The sequence below is a fragment of the Lepus europaeus genome, chromosome 11 (genome assembly GCF_033115175.1).
Source record: "Lepus europaeus isolate LE1 chromosome 11, mLepTim1.pri, whole genome shotgun sequence".
Lineage (NCBI taxonomy): Eukaryota > Metazoa > Chordata > Mammalia > Lagomorpha > Leporidae > Lepus > Lepus europaeus.
The window spans coordinates 72,548,288-72,574,860 of record NC_084837.1 but is presented as its reverse complement, the minus strand read 5'-3'; the positions used below and the strand labels follow the sequence as shown (position 1 = coordinate 72,574,860).

Sequence of the window (26,573 nt, the reverse complement as noted above, 5' to 3'; positions counted from 1 at the left end):
TAGCAGATAACTGAAGCAAAAAAGGAGACGCTATCTTATGTTTATAATGTAGTTTCCAAGAAGTATATTTCTTGTTACTCTCTGTAATTCACAGTTCCATGTATCTCAAATTTGTAGACTATAAGTGAAATATTTACTTGCACTACAAAAGAATGATGATTAGGAAAAATATGTGCTACTTCTATTCAAAAATGAAATATTTTAAGCTCTGTAATATTTATTTCTGTCAAATACAAGATAACAGAGCAGTGCAAGGTTGATCAGAAAGCTGTAGATTTGCAAACATTACCAAAAAACAAGCTCTTCCTCAGCCCCAGGGCTACCTACAATCTATTTTTGCTCTAACAAACAGAATTTATCCTAACAAACTAGTGTTTTAAATTTCATAGGAAGGATCTAAATAACTGATAACATAAAAAAATGTATTTCTGTCACCCAACGTCATAGAATCTCAAAACTGAGGTTTAATGTAGTCCTCTGTGTTCTATTCAAGAATTCTTTTTTAATACTCCCAACAAATGATCATCCAGCTCCTGCTAATTCCATTAGTTAACAGTTCAATATCTTTCTAAGCAAACTATGGCATGACAGAAAACTATTCTCACCCAAAAAAGGAGTGGGGCCGGCATTGTGATGTAGTGGGTTAAGCTGCCGCCTGAGATGCCAGCATCCCATAGGGGCACGAGTTCTAGACTCAGATGTTTCACTTCTGATCCAACTCCCTGCTAAGGCATCTGGGAAAAGCAATGGAAAAATGACTCAAGTCCTTGGGTCCCTGCACCCATGTGGGAGACCCAGAAGAAGCTCAAGGCTCCTGACTTCACCCTGGTCTGGCCCCAGCCATTGTGCCATTTGGGGAGTGAACCAGTGGATGGAAGCGATCGATCTCTGTGTGTGTGTGTGTGTGTGTAACTCTGAATTTCAAATACATAAAAATAAACCTTTAAAAACATGTATAAAATAAGCATTTAAAAAGAGAAAAGCTGATTAATAACATATTTGTTATCAGGAAAAATAACATAGTAACTGCAAACTACATCCCAATATATTGCCACTGGGTGTTAACCAATGGTAATTCTGAGGGAGAGTAGGTAAATGAAGTGAGGAAAAATAAGCTCTGAACAATCAAAGGAATCTCTAGGCCTATTCATAAGCAGTAATACTAACACAGGACATCAAAGGACCTGGATTCAGGCTCGGGAGTTAGTATGCAGAAATACAGCCAGGGATTCAAAAGATGAGTCTAAACTTCATCTAATATCTTCTGAATGACAACTACAGGCATATCTGGAGCTCCATTCCATTTTACTTAGTTCTTCACTCCATAGGCTGGAATTGTGGATGGACATTAACTACACTAGCAGAGTTGCAAAAAGTCTAAACTCTAGCCAGGATTTGAAATTAGACTCTGTGGAAACCTAAAAAAAAAAAAAAAAAGGGAAAGGGGTCCTTTCGAGGGTTAGTAAGTATAGTCACTACAAAAGAGTATGGCTAGGAAAATGTGTAAAAATATGCTGCTGATATAATCAGATCAAAATATAAATACCTAAGAAAAGCTAGTATTTTCTAATAATTATTTACAATCACTCTTTGTTCTAAACACAGATTTGACATATAAAACATAAAAACTCTGAAAAGCCTATGAAGCTATTCTAGAATTCTCAGTAAAAGCTATTATTTTTGCTGGAAGATTCACGGCCCAAGATTTGTTAAAGAATACAAACCATAAGATAACATTTTACAATCTTTTGTAAAAGTAATTAATTTATAAAAAAGGCAGAGAAACAGACAGGGATCTCTCATCTGCTCATTCACTCTCCAAATGTTAACAATAGTACAATCTCAGCCCATTAAAAATACTGACTGTGGGGCTAGCACTGTGGTGTAGCAGGTTAAGCCACCACTCGCAATGCCAGGATCCTATACGGACATTGGTTCAAGTCCTGGCTGCTCCACTTCCCATCCAGCTCCCTGCTAATGTGGCTAGGAAAAGCAGTGGAAGATGGCCCGAGTCCTTGGGCCCCACACCCATGTGGGAGACCAGGATGAAGTTCGCAGCTCCTAGGTTCAGCATGGTCCAGAGCCGGTTATTGTATCTATCTGGAGAGTGAAACAGCAGATGGAAGATCTCTCACTCTCTTTCTTTCCCTGTCTCTCTAAATCAGCCTTTCAAATAAACAAAATAAATATTTAAAAAAATGTATTGACTAGGGAAGCATGACATAAAGTGTTATATGAGTAACAAAAAAATCTTTACCAAGATTATCTGTATATTCAAAAATATTGAAATCACAAAGAAAAGAAAATGATGCAAACTTTTTCCTAACTTTAAAGATTCTGAAGCTAAGGAGTTTAGCCAAAACAAAATTATTTCCAGCAGGGTGAAAAAGTAAATCAAGCTAGTAAGACAATGTTAAGGAATCTTAGAAAAGAAAGTTTGTAAAATACTACAAGTTATTGTTTATTTGACTATATTCTGCTGTAAATTAGAATTTGAATGCTATGACTTTAATATAAAAAGAAGAATCTTTCCAATACACAGAAGCTTTGCATTCAGAGCACTTTAACTATTTCCATATGTTTTCCATTATTTCACTTTACCCTCAAAATAACTTTGTGAGAACTAAGAATCTTCAACCAAGCCCACGTATCCAAGGGAAAAACAGAACCATTGCTCATTAGTGGTGGAATTGGGAAGAAAGCCAAGGATTCCTGATTCTAAGCTTCACTGTCTCTCACTATAACATTAGAAAGTTGCCTAAAATTCTCCTAAACCCACATAAAAATAGGATGATCATATTGGGGATTTTTACATTATATCTGACAGTCAAAGAATATTCTCAGACCTAGCAGCATTAAGTTAAAGTTATGACAAATTTAAATTTTGTTTTTTTAGATTTTTATTTATTTATTTGACAGGTAGAGTTACAGACAGTGAGAGAGAGACAGAGAAAGGTCTTCCTTCCGTTGGTTCACCCCCCAAATGGCCACAACCTCCAGAGCTACGCCGATCCAAAGCCAGGATCCAGGTGCTTCTTCCTGGTCTCCCATGCGGATGCAGGGGCCCAAGCACTTAGGCCATCCTCCACTGCCCTCCCGGGCCACAGCAGAGAGCTGGATTGGAAGAGGAGCAGCCGGGACTAGAACCAGCATCCATACGGGATGCCAGCGCAGCAGGAGGATTAACCTAGTGAGCCACGGTGCCGGCCCCTAAAACTTTGTTTTGAAATATACCATATAGATACCTATCCCAAAATAATTTACTTACTTTGAATGTTGGAGTTTATCTTCGATTAATGGAAGAACAGCTGGAATCATTTCTCGAGGGAAAATCTGGCTGACAATAGTAAGCGCCATACATACTTCTATCAGGTTAGTGCTCTGCAAGTCCTGGCATAATCATTAAGCAAAGAAAACATATAGTGTAAAATGTGACAGGAGGAACAGCAAACCCAACACTGTATTGGCCCAATATACTAGTAATTTTCTCTTAACCTTATAGTTAACTTGTACATCCAGACTTAATTTTAAAGGAATATCACTATTTGTTTCATTAGCCTTAACAGAGTCAATAAACAATACAGCCACAAAGCAACAAATATAGAAGCAAATTGTATTTCTATCCTGCTACTGGCCAAAGTAGTCTCCTTTATTTTCTAAACAAATAACAAAACAATCTAAGGATTTTTGCTTATTAATTAACAATAACAGAAGTTTAAAAGAAAATAGTTGTATACAATAAAATGCATACTTTATATACATTTACAAATGCATATAAATTATTCTAACAGAATTTTAAAACATGTTTTTGAAAGTCTGGAAAACATTTAAGTTACCAGTAACTTTAATACAGTTAATGACTTAAAATTTACAAACTATTATACACATACACTTTCACCTATCAAAAAGATTCATACATGATAAATGGAAAAGCTCAACAATCCAATTATTGTATCTCATTCTTAATTTTAAAAATTTCATGAATGTGGACTGTGGTTTTATTAACTTCAGTTACCCAACTGTATTATATTTTCCTTTAAAATGTCATTTTAGACTTTTTAAGATTTCAATTATTTGGTTTATATCTATATCCCTTTAGAATAGATTCTAAAGAGAAAGACACAGCATGAAAAGTATCCCTGATGAAGAGTTTGGAGATCTGGATTATAATCTAATTATTAATTTCAAAATGAAATAGTAACAGCAGTAGCAGCCACTACTTCACACTATTTCAGTTAGCCCTCAAAACTCTAAGCTCTATTACATATCCCCATTTTACAACTGCAGAAACTGATCTAAAAGATCTTTCTAAGCCCATGCTATAAATCCAGCTCCTTCCAAGATTACCTAACAATATGATTGAGGAGAATGGCAGATGCCAACATGAATAATTCAAGACTTTATATTAATTGAAAGACCGACCATACCTTTACAACTGTATTCACAAGAAGCAGCAACAGTTCATGACTTTCATGCAGAAATAAAGAAACAGCCAAGTAACCTAAACATTGAGGGCATAAAGTCTGATTACTACCCACCAAAAACAAATCTTTCCCAATAGATTTAATAAAGCAATAATATATTCATAATTTTAAATTCAAAGATACCAGTTACAGACCAAAATAAAAACACATTGCTATTAAAATATGAGGTTAAAAAAGCTTAGCCTAGCAGTTAAGGTGCACACATCCCATATGAGAATACCTGGGTCCAACTCCAGACCCTAAGAGGCAATGGTGACAGCTCAAGTAATTGGCTCCCTGGCACTCATGTAGGAAGACTTGAATTATATTCCCTGTTCCTAGCCTTGGTCTAGACCAGCCCAGCCCCTGCCATTCCCAGCCAGCCACTGCAGGCATGCAGGGACTAAATCATATTGGAGAGCTCTCTCTCTCTCTCTCTCTCCCATTCTGTGTGTCTACCTATATGCCTCTGCCTCTCTCTCTCTCTCTCTACCTCTCAAATAAAAAAACAGATAAAAACTTAGGTAAGGAAGATTTCAAGTCTTCTTCATCCTGAAATGTTTGGGAATTACAGATTTCTCAAGGATACACTTGTAAAGGAAAAGGGGCTAGCTATGTGTACCAACTGACAGTCCTATAAATAACATTAAGATATGCCTTCTACCTCTTGTGCAAATCTCTACATAATTAGGCCTATATTTTCTAATAGCCAAACAAAATTATTCAAAAACTGTTATTAGAGTTCATAGTCGGTTATGGCTGTTTGTATTATTGCGTAAGCTACCGTACACCAACCCATAAGATTCAGATCCTATAGTAAGTCATCCACAATCTTATCTTCTCAATCTGAAGGCACTACTGAATGAGTAACAGCTACTGAGGAAATAAAGCACTCTACCACATTAAATGTACTCATTGGTTTGAATAAGCATTTTTGTTTCAATAATATTTACACATTTGAAAAGTACATAGGATTGAAGAAATACATTAATATACGACTGCCATGTACTTGGAATCTAGATGTTCCATGTCAATTTCTGAGACCTCTCATACTATTCAACTAATATTTATTAGCCAGTTACTATAGGTCAAGTACTTTACAAGCCTTACTTCATTTAAAACTCACAACAACCCTATGAAGTAGATACTATTATTTTCGTAATATAATACTGAGGTCCGAGGGCTACAGCTATGACTTGGTGGAGCCAGAACTAAACCCAGGCATTTGCGGTCAGTCCACATCTTAAACCCCTATGTGGTATGGCTTCTCTAGATAGTCTTCCATGAGTAATGAAGTTGCCTGATTTTCATGCTCTTTTTTTTTTAATTCTCAATTCTTCCAACCCTTTCACTAGCAATTCTAATATTAACTGTCTTCATTGTTACCTAGCATCCATTCTGTGTGTGCTTATCATGCAATGAGAGAAAACAGAAACTCCTGGTTCTCACAACTGAGAAGTAGCAGCCATGTCGGACAGCAACATTTTCACTGAAAGTCTGAGAAGCAGAGCTGCTACTCCAACAGTCATGAAAGGGGTAAAAAAAAAAAAAAAAATTACCAGGACCAAGAAAGGGATGAGGAAAACCCCAGAGAACATTTAAGGTGGTGATTCAGTTTTAGCAGATTGCTGACAAATCAACTGTTCAGCAATAATACCTATACCCAAGTCACCAACATCTACACCAACAAATTAATCCAAAGATCATCTCAGTGAAATCTTAATTTTATCTATTAAGCTAACCTACTTTGACAATCAGACAATAGAGAAAAAGATATTCTGTGACTCAAAAAATTCCTCAGGGGCTAGTGCAGTGGTGTAGTGGGCTAAGCCTCCACCTGCATTGCAGGTATCCCATATGGAAAGAGGTTCTAGTCCCACCTGCTCCTCTTCCAATCCAGCTCTCTGATATGGCCTGGGAAAGCAGAGGAAGATGATCCAAGTGCTTGGGCCCCTGCACCCACGTGGGAGACCTGAAAGAAGCTCCTGGCTCTGGGTTTCTGATAAACCCAGCTCCGGACATTGTAGCCATTTGGGGAGTGAACCAGCAGATGGAATATCTTTCTGTCTCTTATCTCCCTATAATTCTACCTCTCAAATAAATAAATAAAATCTTAAAAAAAAAATCTTCTCAGGTAAACAAAACTATGATCATAGAATTTGAAATGACTAAGTGAAACATAGGATAAAAGCTTAGACTAACAGAAATTTGAGTTCACATTCTAACTCCATCATTTATTAGCTCTATGATCTCAGACAAATGACAAGACCTTTCTGTTTTCTCACCTTTAAAGTGAAGCCAAAACAACCTCACAAAATAAGGCACTTAAAATGTTTCACTCATTGGGCATTGAAATTTATTTATTGGCCGGCGCCGTGGCTCACTTGGCTAATCCTCCGCCTGCGGCACCGGCACCCCGGGTTCTAGTTCCAGTTGGGGCTCTGGATTCTGTCTGGGTTGCTCCTCTTCCAGGCCAGCTCTCTGCTGTGGCCCAGGAGTGCAGTGGAGGATGGCCCAAGTGCATGGGAGACCAGGAGGAAGCATCTGGCTCCTGGCTTTGGATTGGCACAGCACGCTGGCCATAGCGGCATTTAGGGGGTGAACCAACAGAAAAGGAAGACCTTTCTCTCTGTCTCTCTCTGTCTAATCTGCCTGTCAAAAAAAAAAAAAAAAAAAAAACAAAAGAAACTTAATTACCAATAGTCACACAAAAAAATAAGAAGACATTCTCCATCAGGGAAGGCACCCAAACTGGCCTTAGAAACCACAGCAGAGAAGGTGGCAATGGGAGCAGATCAAAGACACGAGAAGGTTTAAACATTATCTTTAAAAAACGACTTTTTGAAACACCATCTTAAGTGTTAAAGTGATTATATGGATAGGACTGAGTGTCTGGTAATAGATAATTTTAAAAAGGAATCAATGCTGAAACATGGAAAGCAATGCACACAGCAGACTCATAGAATCACTTTAAATAGCACTCTAATCTCAGAATCAGCCCTTAAGGCATTCTGGTCTGGCTGAAAAGCCCACAAGAGCATTTCAGGCATGGAAAGCCAAGACACTGTGGCAAAAAGTGTCCTACATGAAGGACCCCAATGGGTGAGACCCCAGTGGAAAGAAGAGGTCATCAAAGAAGGAGGTACTTTTCTCTGAAGGGAGGAGAGAATTTCCACATTGCTTATGGCCTTCTCTAAATACTAACAGAGTTTGTGGATCCAAAAGGCTTCCATAGCCTAGGCAGCTCATGTCAAGAGCCTCGGGTAATCATTAAAGTGTTGTTAAGAGTGTTGTTAAATTGGCCGGTGCTGCGGCTCAATAGGCTAATGGTCCGCCTGCAGCACCGGCACACTGGGTTCTGTCCCAGTTGCCCCTCTTCCAGGCCAGCTCTCTGCTGTGGCCCAGGAGTGCAGTGGAGGATGGCCCAGGTGCTTGGGCCCTGCACCCCATGGGAGACCAGGAGAAGCACCTGGCTCCTGTCTTTGGATCAGCGCGGTGTGCTGGCCGCAGCACACTAGCCACAGCGGCCATTGGGGGGTGAACCAACGGCAAAGGAAGATCTTTCTCTCTGTCTCTCTCTCTCACTGTCCACTCTGCCTGTCAAAAAAAAAAAAAAAGTGTTGTTAAATTAACAAGAGTCAATGTGCACTAATTGCCCATGCAGGACCTCTGTCTTCAAAAAGTTGTATTGTAATTATGTCTAAGTGCTTGCAAAAGATGCATCATTCTTGGGTACTTCTTTAAAGTTAATTTTCTAAAAAAAAAGTGAAATTAACTTCAAGATGCAATGACTTTGAATAGCCCTTGTCTCAACTGTTGAGGAACAGTTTTTCTGGTTTTTTGTTTGTTTTTTTTTCCTGCAAATTGTTGAACTCTTTACTTAGTATAGAGTTGGTCTTCTGTGTATAAAGTTAATTGAAAATGGATCTTAGTGGAGAATGGGACTGGTGATGGGAAAGGGAGGAGGAGGAGGGGTTAAAGCTGTACTTATGAAATGTATGAATTTTGCATTCCTTAAATAAAACTTTTCTTTGGGGGAAAAATAAAAATAAATAAAATTATAGACATGGAAAAAAATTTAAAAATTAAAAGAAATGACTTTCAGGGCCAGAGTTATGGTGCAGTGGGCAATAGCTCCACCTGCGGAGCTGGCATCCCCATATAGGCACCAGTTCGTGTCCCTCTTCCAATCCAGCTCCCTGCTAAGGCCTGGGAAAGCAGTAGAAGATGGCACAAGTGGCTTGGTCCCCTGCACCTAGGATGGAGACCCATAAGAAGCTCCTGGCTTCGAATTGGTCCAGCTACAGCCATTGTAGTCATCTGAGGTGTGAACAGACAGATGGAAGACCTTTCTCTGTCTGTATCTCTACCTCTCAAATAAAATAAATAAGTTGTTAAAAAAAAAAAAAATGACTTTCAGGGCCAGCACTGTGGCTCAGCGGGTTAAGGTCCCAGCCTGTGGCACCAGTATCCCATATGGGCACCAGTTCTAGTCCCTGCTGCTCCACTTCCAATCCAGCTCTCTGCTATGGCCTGGAAAAACAGTAGATGGCCCAGGTTCTTGGGCCCCTGCATCTGCGTGGGAGACCCGGAAGATGCTCCTGGCTTCGGATCTGCTCAACTCTGGCTGTTGCAGTCGTTTGAGGAGTGAACCAACGGAATAGAAGACCTCTCTCTGGCTCTAACACTGTCTTTCTAATAAATAAATCTTAAAAAAAAAAAAAAATGACTTTCAGTCAATAACACATATTAAGAATATCTGATGCCTGAAAGGTTGTATTTGGAATGCTCTTTTGTTTTGTTCTCTTTTTCCGAAAAGATCAAAAAGAAATTTTCAATCATTGTTGAGCATTTTGGAAACAGTGAAAACCTTTTCAGTTTTAAACAGAAGCATGCTAGACACGAATTCATTTGGTGGCTGGCGCCGTGGCTCACTAGGCTAATCCTCCACCTGCGGCGCAGGCACACCAGGTTCTAGTCCCAGTTGGGGTGCCAGACTCTGTCCTAGTTGCTCCTCTTCCAGTCCAGCTCTCTGCTGTGGCCCGGGAGGGCAGTGGAGGATGGCCCAGGTCCTTGAGCCCTGCACCCGCATGGGAGACCAGGAGGAACCACCTGGCTCTTGGCTTCGGATCGGTCCAGTGCGCCGGCCACTACGCGCCGGCTGTAGTGCCCACTTGGGGGGTAAACCAACGGAAAAAGAAAGACCTTTCTCTCTGTCTCTCTCTCTCTCTCACTAACTCTTCCTGTCAAAAAAAAAAAAAAAAAGAATACAGACATGAATCCATTTGGAAATATCCAAAAATTAGCCATAAGAAGAGACAGTGATGACAGATACAAGGCAAAAGTCTGGTATTTCTTTGCTCCTACCCAACTTTTTTTTTTTTTTTTTTTTTCATTTCTTTTACTTCTCCACTTCCATGCCTTCACTATTTCCTTCCTTTCCATTTCCCTCCAATCTTGAGCCACTTTTTTATTCTCTTACATATTAGCTCATAAGTCAAGAAAACAGTGGCATTCCTCTTAGAGGTATCTATTTAAGAACTCTGGAAGATATACTCAAAGAAACTAACCTCCTTTAGTGAAATTTCAGCTCAAGTAGGAAAGACATTTGTGAGTTGAAGCTATAAAATTTATCTGGGTATCTGTGTTGTGGTATGGTGAATTAGCTGCCACTTGGAACGCCTGTAACCCCTATTAAGAGTACCTGAAATCAAGTCCCGCTTCTACTTTTGATCCAGCTTCCTGCTAATGTGCTTAGAGACTGGAATGGATTTCTTGGCGCTCAATTTAGGCTTGTCCCAGCCTCAACTGTTGCAGGAGAGTGAACCAGCAGTTGAAAGATGAATGGGTATCTCGCTCTTTCTTTCTCTCTCCTATTTCTGTCACTTTGCCTTTCAAATAAATAAATCTTTTTTTTTTTAATTTTTTATTTTTGACAGGCAGAGTGGACAGTGAGAGAGAGAGAGAGAGAAAGGTCTTCCTTTGCCGTTGGTTCACCCTCCAATGGCCGCCGCGGTAGGCGCGCTGCGGCCGGCGCACCGCACCGATCCGATAGCAGGAGCCAGGTGCTTCTCCTGGTCTCCCATGGGGTGCAGGGCCCAAGGACTTGGGCCATCCTCCACTGCACTCCCTGGCCACAGCAGAGAGCTGGCCTGGAAGAGGGGCAACCGGGACAGGATCGGTGCCCCGACCAGGACTAGAACCTGGTGTGCCGGCGCCGCAAGGCGGAGGATTAGCCTAGTGAGCCGCGGCGCCGGCCAAATAAATAAATCTTAAAAACATAAAAGGTATTCATTATTCATGAGACAGATATGGTGGGAGCCTATTATATGCCAGGTGCTGCAGGCACATATACAGGTGGAGAATTTACAATGCTCCCAGTTTGAGAACTGCTGCAATAACAGTGGAGGAGACAGACACAAACACAGAAAATAGTAGTTATAATGTTGTAATGGGCTTCATGGAGGCTTGAATCATGTGCTGTGCTCATACAGTCAGACATAAGACACAGAAACCTTATTTCTCTTGTCTCTGAGATTTAGAGAATATGCATATTAGATTTCATATGATAGTTCTGAAGCAAAACCACTTTGGAACTTGTTTGAAAATTGCATGGCTAGGGGTCCACATTGTGGCATGGTGGGTCAAGCCATCACCTGCAATGCTGGCATGCCAGATGAGCACAGGTTTGAGTCCAGCTGCTCCACTTCTGATCTAGCTTCCTGCTAATCAACCTGGGAAAGCAGCAGAAGATGGACCAAGTGCTTGGATGGGGTTCTAGGCTCCTGGCCATCTGGGGAGTGAACCAGTGGATGGAAGATCTTTCTCTCTCTGTCTCTCCCTCTGCCTTTCAAATAAATAAATCTTAAAAAGAAAAAAAAAAGAAAAAAAAAAAAAGGCATGGCTAGAGTTTAGTTAGTCTTAACTTTGGGCCTGTCATTTTCGTTTCGGCCACATGAGCATGAAGAAGGGCCTGCGTCCTGCTCTCCTATTACTTGACTGACTTCCTTATAAGTGTAGGCAGGAAATTTTAAAAATGATAGTCAATCAAAATTGAAGAGTGTGTAGTACAATTTTTTTTATAACTGTTGCTTCCTTTTGCTTCTTAGACCTACATTTTGACATTTTTCACTTTAAATTTAATTGTATTTTTTAAATATGTAAAACATTAAAAAATTCAAAAGTTTAAGACTTTATTAAATAATACAATCAGAAAAGGTTCACTCTCATCTCTTGTCTTGATATTCATTTTGCCCTTTGCCCTCATAAGTAACTATTACTATTTTCTTTTTTAACTTTTATTTAATAAATTTAAATTTCCAAGGTACAGCTTTTGGATTACAGTGGGTTCCTCTCTACCCCCCATAACCTCCCTCCCATCTCCCTGCTATTACTATTTTCATTAGTTTCTGATTCATCTTTCCATTGCTTCCTTTTGAAAAAAGAAACCAAACTCTGTGCACACACTCTGTCTTACAGAAAAGGCATTTATGTTTACACAAAAAATACTACATAGATTACTCTACACTTTGTTTTGATATCTTGATACTATTACACAGTTACATAGTTTTCATTGAGTAGATGCACCATAACTTTTTCAACTAGTTCCCTACCAGTGGACATACAGATTATTTTTGAATTTTACTCCTATAAATAATACTGCAATAAATAACCTTGTACATGTCTTAGTTCACAGTTGTGGGAGCTTATCTCAAAGAAGACCTCAGAGTCATTTTATTGAAATTCATGATCTTGCTTAGAAAAATATAATCTTTCCAATGAGAAAGTTTGGGGTGACTACTAACAACAGTGACTACAATGGGAAGAGCTTTGCAAGCTGATCTGAAAACATTAATAGAATAAAACTGTACTTTGGGGTAGTATTTAAGAGAAATCAAAGTTTTAAGAAAAGCAAATTATTAAAACAGACTACTTTAATAACTCAGAAAAAAATATTTCTTGCCTGAAGGGATTTTAGAATGAGTTTAGGATCTAAAGTATTAAGATATGAAAAAAATAATACCATATAGTAACAGATGTTAGGAGCCACCTAAGTGATCACAGAATTAAGACTTTATTTGCGATATGGAAAGGGAAAAAAAAAGAAGCCAGAAGACACTGAACTTAGAGGAAAAAACACAACAAATCTGTATGATAGAAGAGCATTTTGAGTAGAGTGGGTGTCCAATAAGTGGAATATTGTATACATACTGTTTCAAAATCTTTACCAAGACATCTCCCACCCTTACCCTACCATCTGACAGTTCTGATCCATAAAATCTACTTAGGGCCGGCGCCGCGGCTCAACAGGCTAATCCTCCACCTTGCGGCGCCAGCACACCGGGTTCTAGTCCCGGTTGGGGCGCCGGATTCTATCCCGGTTGCCCCTCTTCCAGGCCAGCTCTCTGCTATGGCCCAGGAAGGCAGTGGAGGATGGCCCAAGTCCTTGGGCCCTGAACCCGCATGGGAGACCAGGAGAAGCACCTGGCTCCTGGCTTCGGATCAGCGCGGTGCGCTGGCCGTGGTGGCCACTGGAGGGTGAACCAACGGCAAAAAGGAAGACCTTTCTCTCTGTCTCTCTCTCTCTCTCACTATCCACTCTGCCTGTCAAAAAAAAAAAAAAAAAAAAAAATCCACTTAGAATGCTAATCCTTGACAACATCATGTCATCAACCCCTCTGAATGAAGAACTATTCTAAAGTGCTTCCTTTTTGGACCCTCACTTAAAGCTGAATGTTTAGGAAGACTAAGTCTTTGAAAGAAATTTGCCTAATGCCCCTAAAGGTTAACTAGAGATGATAATTTTTAAAAATAATTCTAATCTTCATAGCTAAAATTTGTGAGAATAGGTTCAAATTTATTCTAGTCAATTTGCTTTTTCCTATAGAAAATATTTCTAACCATTTAAACCGATGAGGTTAAACAGACTACTTAAAACCAGCTTTACTGGGGCCGGCACTGTGGTGCAGTGGGTTAAAGCTCCGGCTTGCAGTGCCAGCATCTCACGTGGGCGCCGGTTTACATCCCAGCAGCTCCACTTCCGTTCCAGCTCTCTGCTATGGCCTAGGAAAGCAGTGAAAGATGGCCCAAGTCTTTGGGCCCCTGTATCCATGTGGGAGACCCAGAAGAAGCTCCTGGTTCCTGGTTTCGGATCAGCTCAGCTCTAGCCGTTGCGGTCACTTGGGGAGTGAGCCAGAGGATGGAAGACCTCTCTCTCTCTGGTTCTACCTCTCTCTGTAACTCTGCCCTTCCAATAAATAAAATAAATATTAAAAAAAAAAAAAAAAACTCTTCGATGAGTTCCAGCAGTCTCTTAGTAGAGTTCTTTGGGTCCCCTAAATAAAGAATCATATCATCTGCAAAGAGGGATAGTTTGAGTTCTTCCTTCCCGATTTGTATCCCTTTAATTTCTTTTTCTTGCCTGATACCTCTGGCCAAAACTTCCAGAACTATATTGAATAGCAGTGGTGAGAGTGGGCATCCCTGTCTGGTACCAGATCTCAGCAGAAATGCTTCCAACTTTTCCCCATTCAATGGGATGTTGGCCGTGGGTTTTTCATATATTGCTTTGATTGTATTGAGGAATGTTCCTTCCATACCCAGTTTGCTTAGAGTTTTCATCATGAAAGGGTGTTGTATTTTATCAAATGCTTTCTCTGCATCTATTGAGAGAATCATATGATTTTTCTTCTGCAGTCTGTTAATGTGGTGTATTACGTTGATTGTTTTGCGAATGTTGAACCATCCCTGCATACCAGGGATAAATCCCACTTGGTCTGGGTGGATGATCTTTCTGATGTGTTGTTGCATTCTATTGGCCAGAATTTTATTGAGTATTTTTGCATCTATGTTCATCAGGGATATTGGTCTGTAATTCTCTTTCAATGTTGCATCTTTTTCTGGCTTAGGAATTAAGGTGATGGTGGCTTCATAGAAAGAATTTGGGAGGATTCCCTCTTTTTCGATTGCTCTGAATAGTTTGAGCAAAGTCAGCGAACTCTAAAGGCTTCCATAGCCCTGGCAACTCATGACTAGAGCCTAGGTAGATTACTGACGCCATGAACAGGAGTGTCAAATTGTTAAGTCAGCAACAGGAGTCACTGTGTACTTACATCCCATGTGGGATCTGTCCTTAATGTGTTGTCTAATGTGCAGTGATGCTATAACTAGTACTGAAACAGTATTTTTACACTTTGTGTTTCTGCGTGGGTACAAACTGATGAGATCTTTATTAATTATATACTGAATCGATCTTCTGTATATAAAGATAATTGGAAATGAAAAAAGGAAAAACCTGGTGTTAAATTGGAAATGGCATAGAAAATTAATTAATTTTTTTTAAAAAAAATATATTATGTAAGATCTCTGTCTTTAATGTACTATACACTCTTATTTAATGCTATAACTAGTACTCCAACAGTATTTTTTTTTCACTTTGTGTTACTATATGGGGGCAAACTGTTGAAATCGTTACCTAATATATACTAAACTGATCTTCTGTATATAAAGAGAATTGAAAATGAATCATGATGTGATTGGAAGGGGAGAGGGAGCGGGAAAGGGGAGGATTGTGGGTGGGAGGGAAATTTTGGGAGGGGGAAGCCATTGTAACCCATAAGCTGTACTTTGGAAATTTATATTCATTAAATACAAGTTTAAAAGAAAAAAAAAAAAAAGAAGAATGATATAAAAAAATAAAATTAAATTAAAAAAAAAAAAGATTTACTGAGGTACAATTCACATGCAAGAAAATGTTCCCATTTTATGAGTACAGTTCAATGAGTTTTAACAAAACTATATAGTCAGGGCCGGCGGTGTGGCGTAGTGGGTAAAGCCACCGCCTCCAGTGCCAGCATCCCATATAGGCTCCAGTTTGAATCCACTTCCAATCTGGCTCTCTGCTGTGGCCAGGGAAAGCATTAGAAGATGACCAAAGTCCTTGGGGCCCTGCACACACGTGAGAGACCAGGAAGAAGCTCCTGGCTCCCGGTTTCAGATCGGCGCAGCTCTAACCATTGCCGCCATTTGGAGAGTGAACCAGCATATGGAAGACCTCCCTCTCTCTCTCTCTGCCTCTCCTTCTCTCTCTGTTTAACTCTTTCAGATAAATAAATAAATCTTAAAAAAAAAAAAAAAAAACCCCTATATAGTCTTCTAACTACCATCACAATCCCACGCAGATTTTACTCTTTCTTACAACTCCAAAATGCTATGGGTCATGAAACTGATTCATGTATAGGCTCTGAGCCTCTGAAGTGCTTGATCTTTTAACAGAAATTATAATGCCATATATAACATACCATTTACCTGCCATCATTTATTCTATACAGCAGTTAGAACTTTAAGGACAATATTATAGTATGAAAGACTTAAACACACACACCTACTCTTTTTTCTAGTAAGTTTCCTTGTTGGGCCAACTTGATTGCGTGTATATAGCCAAAGGAAGCATCATATCCAAGCATTTCACAATATATAAGTCTCACCATACATTCCTTCATCATTTTCTGAAAAGAAAAAAAAAATCCAGTAACTACATAAATAAATAGAATATCTTATGTTATAATCATTTAACAGGGGAATATCTCAATCCTGACACTGATATTAAGATAACATACATACATATTATAAATTAATCACCTGATATCATACTGTATGAATATAATGTGGTCCCAGTGTTAATTACCAAAAGTACTAATTTTAGTAAAATTATTTCAAATATTTTATTAATGGCCATGCTATAAAATAAGCCAATTCTAGTGACTTCTAATTCTATGGGCCCTTAGTGTAAAATTTGGTTATAATATGATACATGTGGAGCTCAGACAAAATTCCATGCATGGTAATCTGACTTGGCTTCCAAAATGCAGGACATCAATTTAACACACTTTGTCAAATGAAAACATTTGTAAAATTCCCACAGATGGTAATAATTTCTTTAAAAAATATTTTTTCACATCTAAAAATCAAAATGTACCTAGACATTTTTTAAAATACTCTACTAATCGAGCCGGCGCCGTGGCTTAACAGGCTAATCCTCCGCCCTGAGGCGCCGGCACACCGGGTTCTAGTCCCGGTCGGGGCACCGATCCTGTCCCGGTTGCCCCTCTTCCAGGCCAGCTCTCTGCTGTGGCCAGGGAGTGCAGTGGAGGATGGCCCAAGTCCTTGGGCCCTGCACCCCATGGGAGACCAGGAGAAGCACCTGGCTCCTGCCATCGGATCAGCGCGGTGCGCCAGCCGCAGCGCGCCTACCGCGGCGGCCATTGGAGGGTGAACCAGTGGCAAAAAGGAAGACCTTTCTCTCTATCTCCCTTTACTGTCTACTCTGCCTGTCAAAAAAAAAAAAAAAAAAAATACTCTACTAATCATTTCTCAGCCTTTTGGCTAAGACCAAATGTAGAATACCCTACTAAATGTAATAGTCTGCTTTACAGGTACTATTTTTCTTAATAATTCACAATTATTATTAACTAAAGGGTGTGACTCCATTAATAGTATAGCCATTTAAAGATTCAGTTTTTTAATGGGATCTTCCAATATTTGCAGTGCCAGTTAAAAATTTTTCAGAGAGCCTAGAAGTTTCTTTTCAATATAATATATAATATATATAATATATATATTATATATAATATAATATATAATATAATATAATATATTTTTCAATATAATATTTGCATCAATATTTATAGCAAATTTTAATCAGAAATAAAAATATAAATGTTTCCCAAAAAGTTCATAAGCTATTTTAACCTTGAAATCTAATAGGGCTGGGGCCGGTGTTGTGGCATAGTGGGTAAAGCCACTGCCTGCAGTGCCGGCATCCCATATGGTTGCCAGTTCGAGTCCCAGCTGCTGTATTTCTGATCCAGCTCTCTGCTATGTCCTGGGAAAGCATTAGAAGATGGCCCAAGTCCTTGGGCCCCTGCACCCACGTGGGAGACCTGGAAGAAGCTCCTGGCTCCTGGCTTCAGATTGGTGCAGCTCTGGCCGTTGCGGCCAATTGGGGAGTGAACCAGCAGCTGGAAGACCTCTCTCTCTCTCTCTGTATAACTCTGACTTTCAAATAGATAAATAAATCTTTTAAAAAAATGAAATATAATTATGGCTAGCATATTACAAGATTATTAAACCATAAAATGCTTAGAAAACAGTAAAATAGGGATCGGAGCTGTGGCGTAGCTGGTTAAGCTGCTGCGTGCACTCCCAGCATCCCCTATGGGCGCTGGTTCAAGTCATGGCTGCTCCACTTCAGATCCGGCTCTCTGCTATAACCTGGAAAAGCAGCAGAAGATTGCCCAAGTCCTTGGGCCCCTCCACCCACGTGGGAGATCCAGAAGAAGCTCCTGGCTCCTGGCTTCCAATCAGCCCAGCTCCAGACCTCTCTCTGTCTCTGCCTCTAACTCTGCCTTTCAAATAAATAAATAAATCTAAAAATTAAAAAAAAAAATAAAGAAATTTAAAAAAAGGAAACCGTAAAATAAAATACTTTAAAGAAAATAACTTATTACTTTATGTGTGGAAGTGTGTGTGTGTATGTGTGTGTGTTTGTATAAATAAGAAGGGCATAAAGTAAATCATAAGAAAATTTTAGGGAATGAGATTTAATTCAAGTCACTTGTGCTTAAAGCAATAAAATTAACCCATTAAACATTAATTAAGATGACTAAATACTGAGAAAATAAAAGATACTGAAGTCTTGCATCAATTAAAACTGAAAATGTTAATTTAAGCCATTTAGTATCACCTCTGGATTTGTAGCATTTTACCTCAGCGTTTTTCAAAAATCATTTTGGACTTCATTTAAGCAAAATTATATTGTGTATACTATTATTCTCTTTCCTAAATGCAGGAATTCTTTACAATTTCGCTGTCAAATTATCATTCAACCTCTACATCAGGGGTGGGGAGCCTTTTATCTGCCAAAGGTCATTGTATATTTATAACATCATTCACAGGCCATACAAAATTATCAACTTAAAAATTAGCCCCACCCACATGGGAGACCCAGAAGAAGCTCCTGGCTCCAGGCTTTGGTCTGGCCCAGCCTGGCCACTGCAGCCATTTGAGGAGTGAAACGGCAAATGAAGATATCTCTCTCTCCCTCTCTCCTTCTCTCTCTGGCACTATGGCACATCAGATTAATCTGCCGCCTGAGATGCCAGCATCCCTCTGGTTCAAGTCCTAGCTTCTACACTTCCCAATCCAGCTCTCTGCTAACAGCCTGGGTAAAGCAGCGGAAGATGGCCCAAGTGTTTGGCTCTCTGCCACCCATGTGGGAGATGTGGAAGAAGCTCTTGGCTCCTGGCTTCAGCCTGATCCAGCCCTAGTCATTTCAGCCATCTGGCGAGTGAACCAGCAGACGTAAGATCTCTCTCAAATATTTCTGTCTCTCCCTCTCTCTCTCTGACTTTTAAATAAATAAATATATAAATAAATCTAAAAAAAAAAAAAAAAGGAAAACTAGATCTTAATTTGTATTGGGGCAGTCCCACAGTGGTCTGTATCTTGAAACCACTCGTTAAAACTTCCGGGGGCAGGCTTTTGGCCAAACAGTGAAGTCTCTGGTTAGTAGGCCCATGCCCACATCAGAGGGATTGGACTTGTATCCCAGCTCCAACTCCTGACTCCAGCTTCCTGCTAATGCAAACCCTGGGAGCCAGCAGTGATGGTTCAAGTAGATGGGTTCTTGCCATCCACATAGGAGAAGTGGATTGAATTCCTGGCTCCCAGCTTTTGCTTGGTCCAGCATCAGCCACTAAAGGCATTTAAGAAGTGAATCAGAGAATGAGAACTGTCTTTCTCCCTCTCAAAAAAAAATAACTTTTTAAAAAAGTTGCTGAATGAATGCTGTTCAAAAAAATCAAATAATATAGAACCAAGTCTAAAAACTGGGTCTTGATTTAGCTGTTGTGCAATATACTCAGTTTCACAGTAAGAAAACAATTATACTACTTTGTCAGCCAACCTGTCAGCCAACTCCAAAATGTATAATAGCAAAATTAAGAGAGCTATCAACCAAGGTCAGAAAATATTATTTGAAATTACCTATCCCAAACTTTTCCAAGTGTACAATATTGAAACAATGATATCAGCACTGGGGTCCTAGGAGTTTCACACAGTTACATAATTATCATCATACTGGTCCTGACTTGACACAGTTAGGCAAGTTTTTTTCCAGTGCAATCAGTCAAGAAAAAAAAAAAATTTAATACTTGATTTGCTAGCATCCACAACTGACTTCGCCTACGATAAATTAAATTTTAACAACTGGGAAGTCAGATGTCACTATCAAGTCCACAGTGGATCAGATTTCAAACTCATGTGTGTAGACACAACTATGCAAACTTACCAGTGTTGTAGTAGGAGCAGAAACAGTTGCTTTCAAACTACTTAATTCCTGCTGGATTAATTTCTCTTCTTCCTGAAAAAGTAAAAATATTTAAATATTTGAATAACTACTATTTTCAACAGTAACTATTTTTAAGGAGAAAAATTAAAATCTATAATACTTTCAACTAAAAAGAAACATTAAAGAAGAGATACAAATATTCCATGCTTGAAGTATGCCCAAAGGCATTTTTTTCACCCTCAGAATCATCCCTGGAGAGAATAATTATTTCCAAACTAACCTGCCATTCCTCTTCACTCAGTTACTGAACTTTTAAGGGACCGCTTGACAGAAAATGGTTTTAAAAAATTGAAGAGACGGGCTGGCGTTGTGGCATAGAGGGTAAAGCCGCTGTCTAAGACTTCAGCGTCCCTTATGGGTGCTGTCTTGGCTGCTCCACTTTGATCCAGCAGCAGCAGATGGCCCAAGAGCTTGGGCCCCTGCTATCACAAGGGGGGAACCCGAGATGCAGCTCCTGGCTCTTGGCTTCCACCTGGCTCAGCCCTGGCAGCTGCAAATGTCTGGGGGGTAAACCAGGGGATGAAAGATATTTCTATCTTCCTACCTCTATCAAATAAACAAATCTTTATTTTTAAAACTGGAGAGAGGGAAAGAGTAGAGAGAAATTCTCCACGTACTGTTGCAGTTTCTTCTTCATTTCCCCCTATGCTTTTCCCAGTCTCTCACACCCTCCCACTATGAGGGCATTGACACTATTCACTTTGTAACTTTACCTCCTTAAGCGCTTTAAATTGGCCTCATTTTTGGTCAGTATAAAGCTATATAAGTATACAAGCTATCTTTAAATTGCACACTGAGGACAGGTGTGTGGCACAGCAGTTAAGCCACCGCTTGGGATGCCTGTATGCCCTCTCAGAAAGCCTGGCCTTCCATACAGATTCTTGTAATGTGCACCCTGAAGGGCAGCAGGTAATGAATGGGTTCCAGCTACCCACGGGGCAGACCTGGATTGAGTTCTAGGCTCCCAGCTTCAGCCTGGCCCAGCCCTGGCTGTTGTAGTCATTCGCGGACTGAACCAGCAGACAGAAGATCTCTCTTCATCTGTCTCCTTGCCTTTCAAACAAAAATGAAAATTAGAAACTTTAAAAAATAATAATAAATCACACACTGAATTAGTAAGTGTGCACTAGGTAGATAAGGAAGAACTACTAGCGAAGTACTACATTTGGACACCCATGTACAGTTTCAAACTGCAATTTGAAAGTCAAAATCAATTATTTTTTAAGATTTCAGGATCGGCATTGTGGCATAGCAGGTTAAGGTGCCACCTTTGACACCAGCATCCCATATAAGCACTGATTTGAGTCCCAGTTGCTCCACTTCCAATCCAGCTCCCTGCTAACGGGCCAGGGAAAGCAATGGGCCCTGGTCTCCCACATAGAGACCCAGATGGAATTTCAGGTTCCTGGCTTCGGCCTGACCTTGCCATGGTCACTGCAGCCATTTGGGGAGCGAATCAGCAGGTGGAAGTACTCATCTCTCACTCTACCTTACAAATAAGTAAATAAATCATTAAAAAAAAATTTCATTCCACATCTCATAAAAATTAGTAAGGAACAAAAACATTAAACAATACTGAATCCACAAATAATGATTCTGGTATATGAAGCAGATCTTTGGAGTATAACATCATCTTATTTCAGCTTCCAAAAGAAAAAACTTCTTGTAACTTTGAGGGTACTTTGTTTCTCTTCTCATTTCTCCTCTCCTGACACTGCATCATAATTATGCTGTCACTAGTCTTATGCCCAAAATGGATGACCAAATCCTTAGAGTAAAATGTCTTTTACTCTATTTTCTTCAAAAATTTCTAGTTAAATAGTTGCTCCATAAACATCTGTTAGGCAATTTATGACATAAAATACATTTTTAGGATTGCAACTCCTTGAAACTTTGGGTCAGTATCTCACACAACAACTATAGGGACCAGAGTTGTGGAAGGACGGGTAGGCTGCGGCCTGCAATGTCAGCATCCCATATGGGTGCCAGTGTAAGTTTCAGTAGCTCCACTTCCGATCCAGCTCCCTGCTAATGGTCTGGGAAAGCAGTGGAAGATGGTCCAAGTGCCTGGGCCCCTGCACCTAAGTGGGAGACCAGATGAAGCTCTTGGCTCTTGGCTTCAGCCTGGTCCAACCCGGGCTGTTACAGCCATTTGGGGAGTGAACCAGCAGATGAAAGATCTCTGTCTCTCCCCCTCTCTCTATAACTCTGCCTTTGAAATAAATCTTTAAACACACACACACACACACACACAAACTTCTACTATACACCGCTCACTTCCAAAGTCCATCTGAAGCAGAGACTTACTCAGCAAATTTTACGTTTGGGGAAGAATTACGTTTTTTCTTTGCCCAACCCCTTGGTCTGACTTAAGAACTTCGAGCTCCCCAAATATACTCGACAGCAGGCTCAGATGGCAGGATCTGTCCACGAACATGAGTGACAGAAGCAGCTGAAAGGCCTGGGGAAGGGGAAGAACTTGAGTAGAGAAAGAAACTTCGTAGGAGGTGAATCAGTGGCCGGCAGTCCCACCGCACTGGGTATTCTCACACTCCGGACACCTCCTGCAATCCTGAAAGCCAACTATGGAAGACGCATCGGTACTTTCCCCCTTCATCCTTGGGAAAACGCGCGGAGGGTCAAAGGTTAGAGACATCCGTCCCAGATCCCCCTGAGTCAGTGTCGAAGCCAACTGTGGAAACTCAAGACTTCCAGCTGTCAGTCCGGGCAAGAAAATGAAGATTCCGGACAGACACGCACACAGGCAGCCCCCAAGCCCCTCCAGAAGGCCTGCCCGCGGGGTCCCGGAGTCTCGCTGTCCAGCCAGGGCCTCCCGGCGCAGGGGCCTTCATCCCCGCGCCCCCAACCTCCCCGCCCGCCGGCACCTACGTGTTTGGAAGTGAGGGCAGTGATGCTGCGGACCAGGCCGCCCAGCCGCGAGGAGAAGGGCGCCTTGGCAGCCGCGGGCCCGCCACCCGCCTGGTTCTGCAGAAAGAGACCCGGCAGCGCCGTCAGCGTCTTCTCCACAATGTCGCTCATCGCCGCCGCCGCCGCCAGCGTTCGCGTCGCCGCCCGACTTCATGCCCGAGGGCCTCCGCAGGCGCCGCTGCCGCCGCCGCCCCGGCCTCCGTAGTTACTTCCTGCTTTTTGAAGGAGAAATCTTTATTCGCGTCCGGCGCGAACAGACACAGTGTCGTTCTCCAGAGTGGCCGCGGGAGGCGCTAGAAGCCGCTGGCTCGTAAGAACGCGCCGCGGCGCACATCCGGTGGCGGCGTCCACGCGGCCGGTTTCCATAGCAACCCGGGGACCGGGTTCCCCCAGCAACTGTGAGTTCTGAGGAAACCGCTCGGGTTCGTCCCTCTACTTCGTACCCTCAAGGTCTCCCTTTCCCGCGCCGCCGGGAACGCGTCGAGAAGCGCGCCTTCGTGGCCTCGTCTTCTCAGGGACTCCCCGCACTCAGCCCCCCTGGCCGCGGGCCCCGGGCGACCGGCCCGCCCACCTCCCGCTGCTGCACCGGAGCTGCGGCTTCCCCCGGGGCCCTGTTGCGGGCCCTCTCGTGGTGCCCAGTCCAGCGGCCGCGGTCAGTGCCCCCACCCGTGATCGCTTCCAGCCCGCGGCTCCTCTGGGAGAAGTGGACAGTGCCACTCATTCCGACCCCTGTCCAGCTGGTGCAGGTTCAAGTTCTCTCCCCTGGAGTTGCGTCGCCGGGCCGGGCAGGCACGGAACGAGCTGCGTGTGCCACCCGCTGCGTGTCTCACAGCACTCGGTTCTTTTCCACTTGGCCATGTGGAGAGAGGCTACCTCTTCCCTCCTACCTAGATCGGAAGGTAGTACTGACCTCGGGGGCTCCCTGAAACCCCAGGGATCCAGCAAGTTAAAATGCTGTTCGTAAATGACTTGCATCGTATTTGCTGTTTCCGCTCTCATCTTCTCAGTAGTGTGCAGCGTTTTCAAGAGGCTAGATGTGATTACGCTGCTAGCCGGTGAAATATGTGCTTGAGGAGTCTCGTATCTTGTAGAATCTTTTTTAATTAAAATTAAGACGGATGGATGGTGTGCTATCAAGTCACTTGAAGGCCTGCTTGAAGTATAGATAAAATAATGAAAGCCCTCCCTAACAGAGCTTCCCCTACACATGTAAGAGGGGAGAGAAACGGTGCATAGAAGAAAGAATGAAAGAGTTAGGTTTTGCTGAGCTTCTCCTTCTTCAAACTTCACAAGCTTCCTGGCTGTTTGTTCTCAGGTCTTCACTGTTTCCGCCACCTGTGACCTTGGGCCTTTCAATAATCAGTTCAAGCATCAACAATCAACTTATTTTATTTTTCATTGGCATGTAAAAATTGCATTTATGAAGTGCCATGTTTTGATATAATGTATAATGTTCAAATCAGAGTAAACAGCTATGTCTTCAAACATCTATCATTTCTGTATGATGAAAACACTTCAAAATCCTTTCTTGTGGCCTTTTAAAAATATATATGTAAACAGCACATCATCATTATCTGTAGTCTCCCTACTGTGCAATAGGACACCAGAACTTCTTTCTCCTACTTATGACTTAGTACCTGTTAACCAGTCTTTCCCTGTCCCTCCCTCCAGCCTGCTCTCCCCAGCTTCTAGGAATCAACATTATACCCCAACTTCTATGAGATCTGCTTTTATTAGATTCCACATAGGAGTGAGATCACGTAGTGCTTGTCATTTGGTGCCTGGATTATTTCATTTAACATAATAACCTCCAGTTCCATTCATGAGTAGCATGCCATTGTGTATTTCTACCACATTTTCTTTATCCAACCATTGATGGACATTTAGGTTGTTTCAGTTTCTTGGCTATTGTGAATAATGCTGCAGTAAACGTGGGAGTGCTGATGTTTCCTCAACAGACTAATTTAGCTTCCTTTGGATAGATACCCTGTAGTGGGATTGCTGGATCATATGGTAGTTCTGCTTTTAATTTCTCCAGGAACCTCGGTATTGTTTTCCAGTGGTTGAACTAACATTTCCACTCAGAGTATGCAGGCGTTCCCTTTTCTGCACGTCCTCGCCAGCACTTGGCATCACTTGTCTTTCTTTGATGATAGCCAAGCCAAGTGGAATGAGGTGATGTCTCACTGTGGTTTTGATTTGCATTGGCAGATCATTAGTGATGATGAGCATTTTTCCAGGTACCTGTCGATCATTTTAACATCTTCCTTTGAAAAATGGCTGTTTAAACCCATTGCCCACATTAAAAGTGGATTATTTGAAGATTTCTGCCATTGAGTTGTTTGACTTTCTTATATATTTTGGTTACTGACCCACTGTCAGATATATCACTTGCAAATATTTTCTCCCGTTCTATAGACTAACTCTTTACTCTCATGGTTGTTTCCTTCGCTGTGGAGAAAAATTTGATTTTGGTAGAATCCCATTTGTCTGTTTTTTGGGTTTGTTTCTAGTGCTTTTTGGGTCTGATCCAAAAACACTCTTGCCATTCTAATGTCCTGAAGCGTTTACTGTATCTTTTTTTTCTAGCAGTTTCATGTTTTATACTAAAGTCTTTATCCATTTTGAGTGGATTTTTTTTGCAAGGTGAGTGATAAGGGCCTAGTTTCATTCTTCTCCATGTGAATATCCTGTTTTCCAGCCCCGTTTACTGAAAGACTGTCCTTTCTCCATTGCCAAAGAACATTGTCAAAGATCAGTTGGCTATTGGCTTACCTCTGAGTTCTCTATTCTGCTCCACTAGTCATTGTGTCTATTTTTGCCAATACCATGCTGTTTAAATTGCTATAGCTTTGTACTATATTTTAAAGTCAGATACTCATTTTGCTCAAAATTGCTTTAGCAGGGCTGGCATTGTGGCACAGCAGGTTAAGCTGCTGCCTCCAACACCAGCATCCCTTATCAGTGCCAGCTCTGGAAGCTGTCCCACTTCCAATCCAACTCCTTGCTGCGAGGCAGGTCTCCCTCCTCTCTCTCTCTCTCTCTCTCTCTCTGCCTTTCAAATAAATAAATCTTAAAAAAAAAAAAACTTTAAAAAAAGATTGCTTTAGCTACTGAGAATCTTTCTTGGTACCGTACAGATTTTAGTAGTGTTTTTTTCTAATTCTGTGAAAAAAAAAATCATTATTTTGTCACAAATACTGCATTGAATCTGCATATTATTTTGGATAGTGTGGGAATTTTAGTGATGTTATTTTTTCCAATCCATGAACATGGGGTTGTTACCAAAGATGGGTAGGATAGATGCTGTTGTCTTTATGCAAGAAATAATTCAGGCATGAGACAGAGGGTAGTGGCTCCCGGATGGTTTGCCAAATAGGTTGCCAGGGATGAGTGGAGTAGAGATGCTTCTCTGCACAGCAAAGAAGAATTCAGGAGCAGGAGCAGGGCCAGCGCTGTGGTATAGCAAGTAGAAGCCGCCACTTTCAGGTGCAGGCATCCCATGGGGCGCTGGTTCGAGTCCCGGCTCCTCCTCTTCCAATCCAGCTCTCTATGGCCTGTAAAAGCAGTAGAAGATGCCTTCTACACACATGGGAGACCCAGAAGAAGCTTCTGGCTCCTGACTTCGGATCGGCCCAGCTCTAGCCACTGCAGCCATTTGGGGAGTGAACCAGCTGGAAGGAAGACCATTCTCTCTGTCTCTCCCTCTCTCTGTCTGTAACTCTACCTCTCAAATAATAAATCTTTGAGAGAGAGAGGAAAGAAAAGAAAAG

General features: G+C 41.3%; 1 protein-coding gene across 1 annotated transcript in view; it reads right to left on the bottom strand.

The window, feature by feature from the left end:
- Positions 1–22,944, bottom strand: part of AP4E1 (adaptor related protein complex 4 subunit epsilon 1) — an 81,160-nt gene extending 58,216 nt beyond the window's left edge. Inside the window, exons 1-5 of the mRNA XM_062205911.1 lie at positions 22,762–22,944; positions 19,813–19,884; positions 15,847–15,970; positions 4,428–4,501; positions 3,269–3,390 (exon numbers count right to left, since the gene is read on the bottom strand). Of these exons, the coding sequence (XP_062061895.1) occupies positions 3,269–3,390; positions 4,428–4,501; positions 15,847–15,970; positions 19,813–19,884; positions 22,762–22,911 (542 nt within the window). The 5' untranslated portion in view covers positions 22,912–22,944. The remainder of the gene's footprint in view (positions 1–3,268; positions 3,391–4,427; positions 4,502–15,846; positions 15,971–19,812; positions 19,885–22,761) is intronic.
- Positions 22,945–26,573: the final 3,629 nt, after the last annotated feature.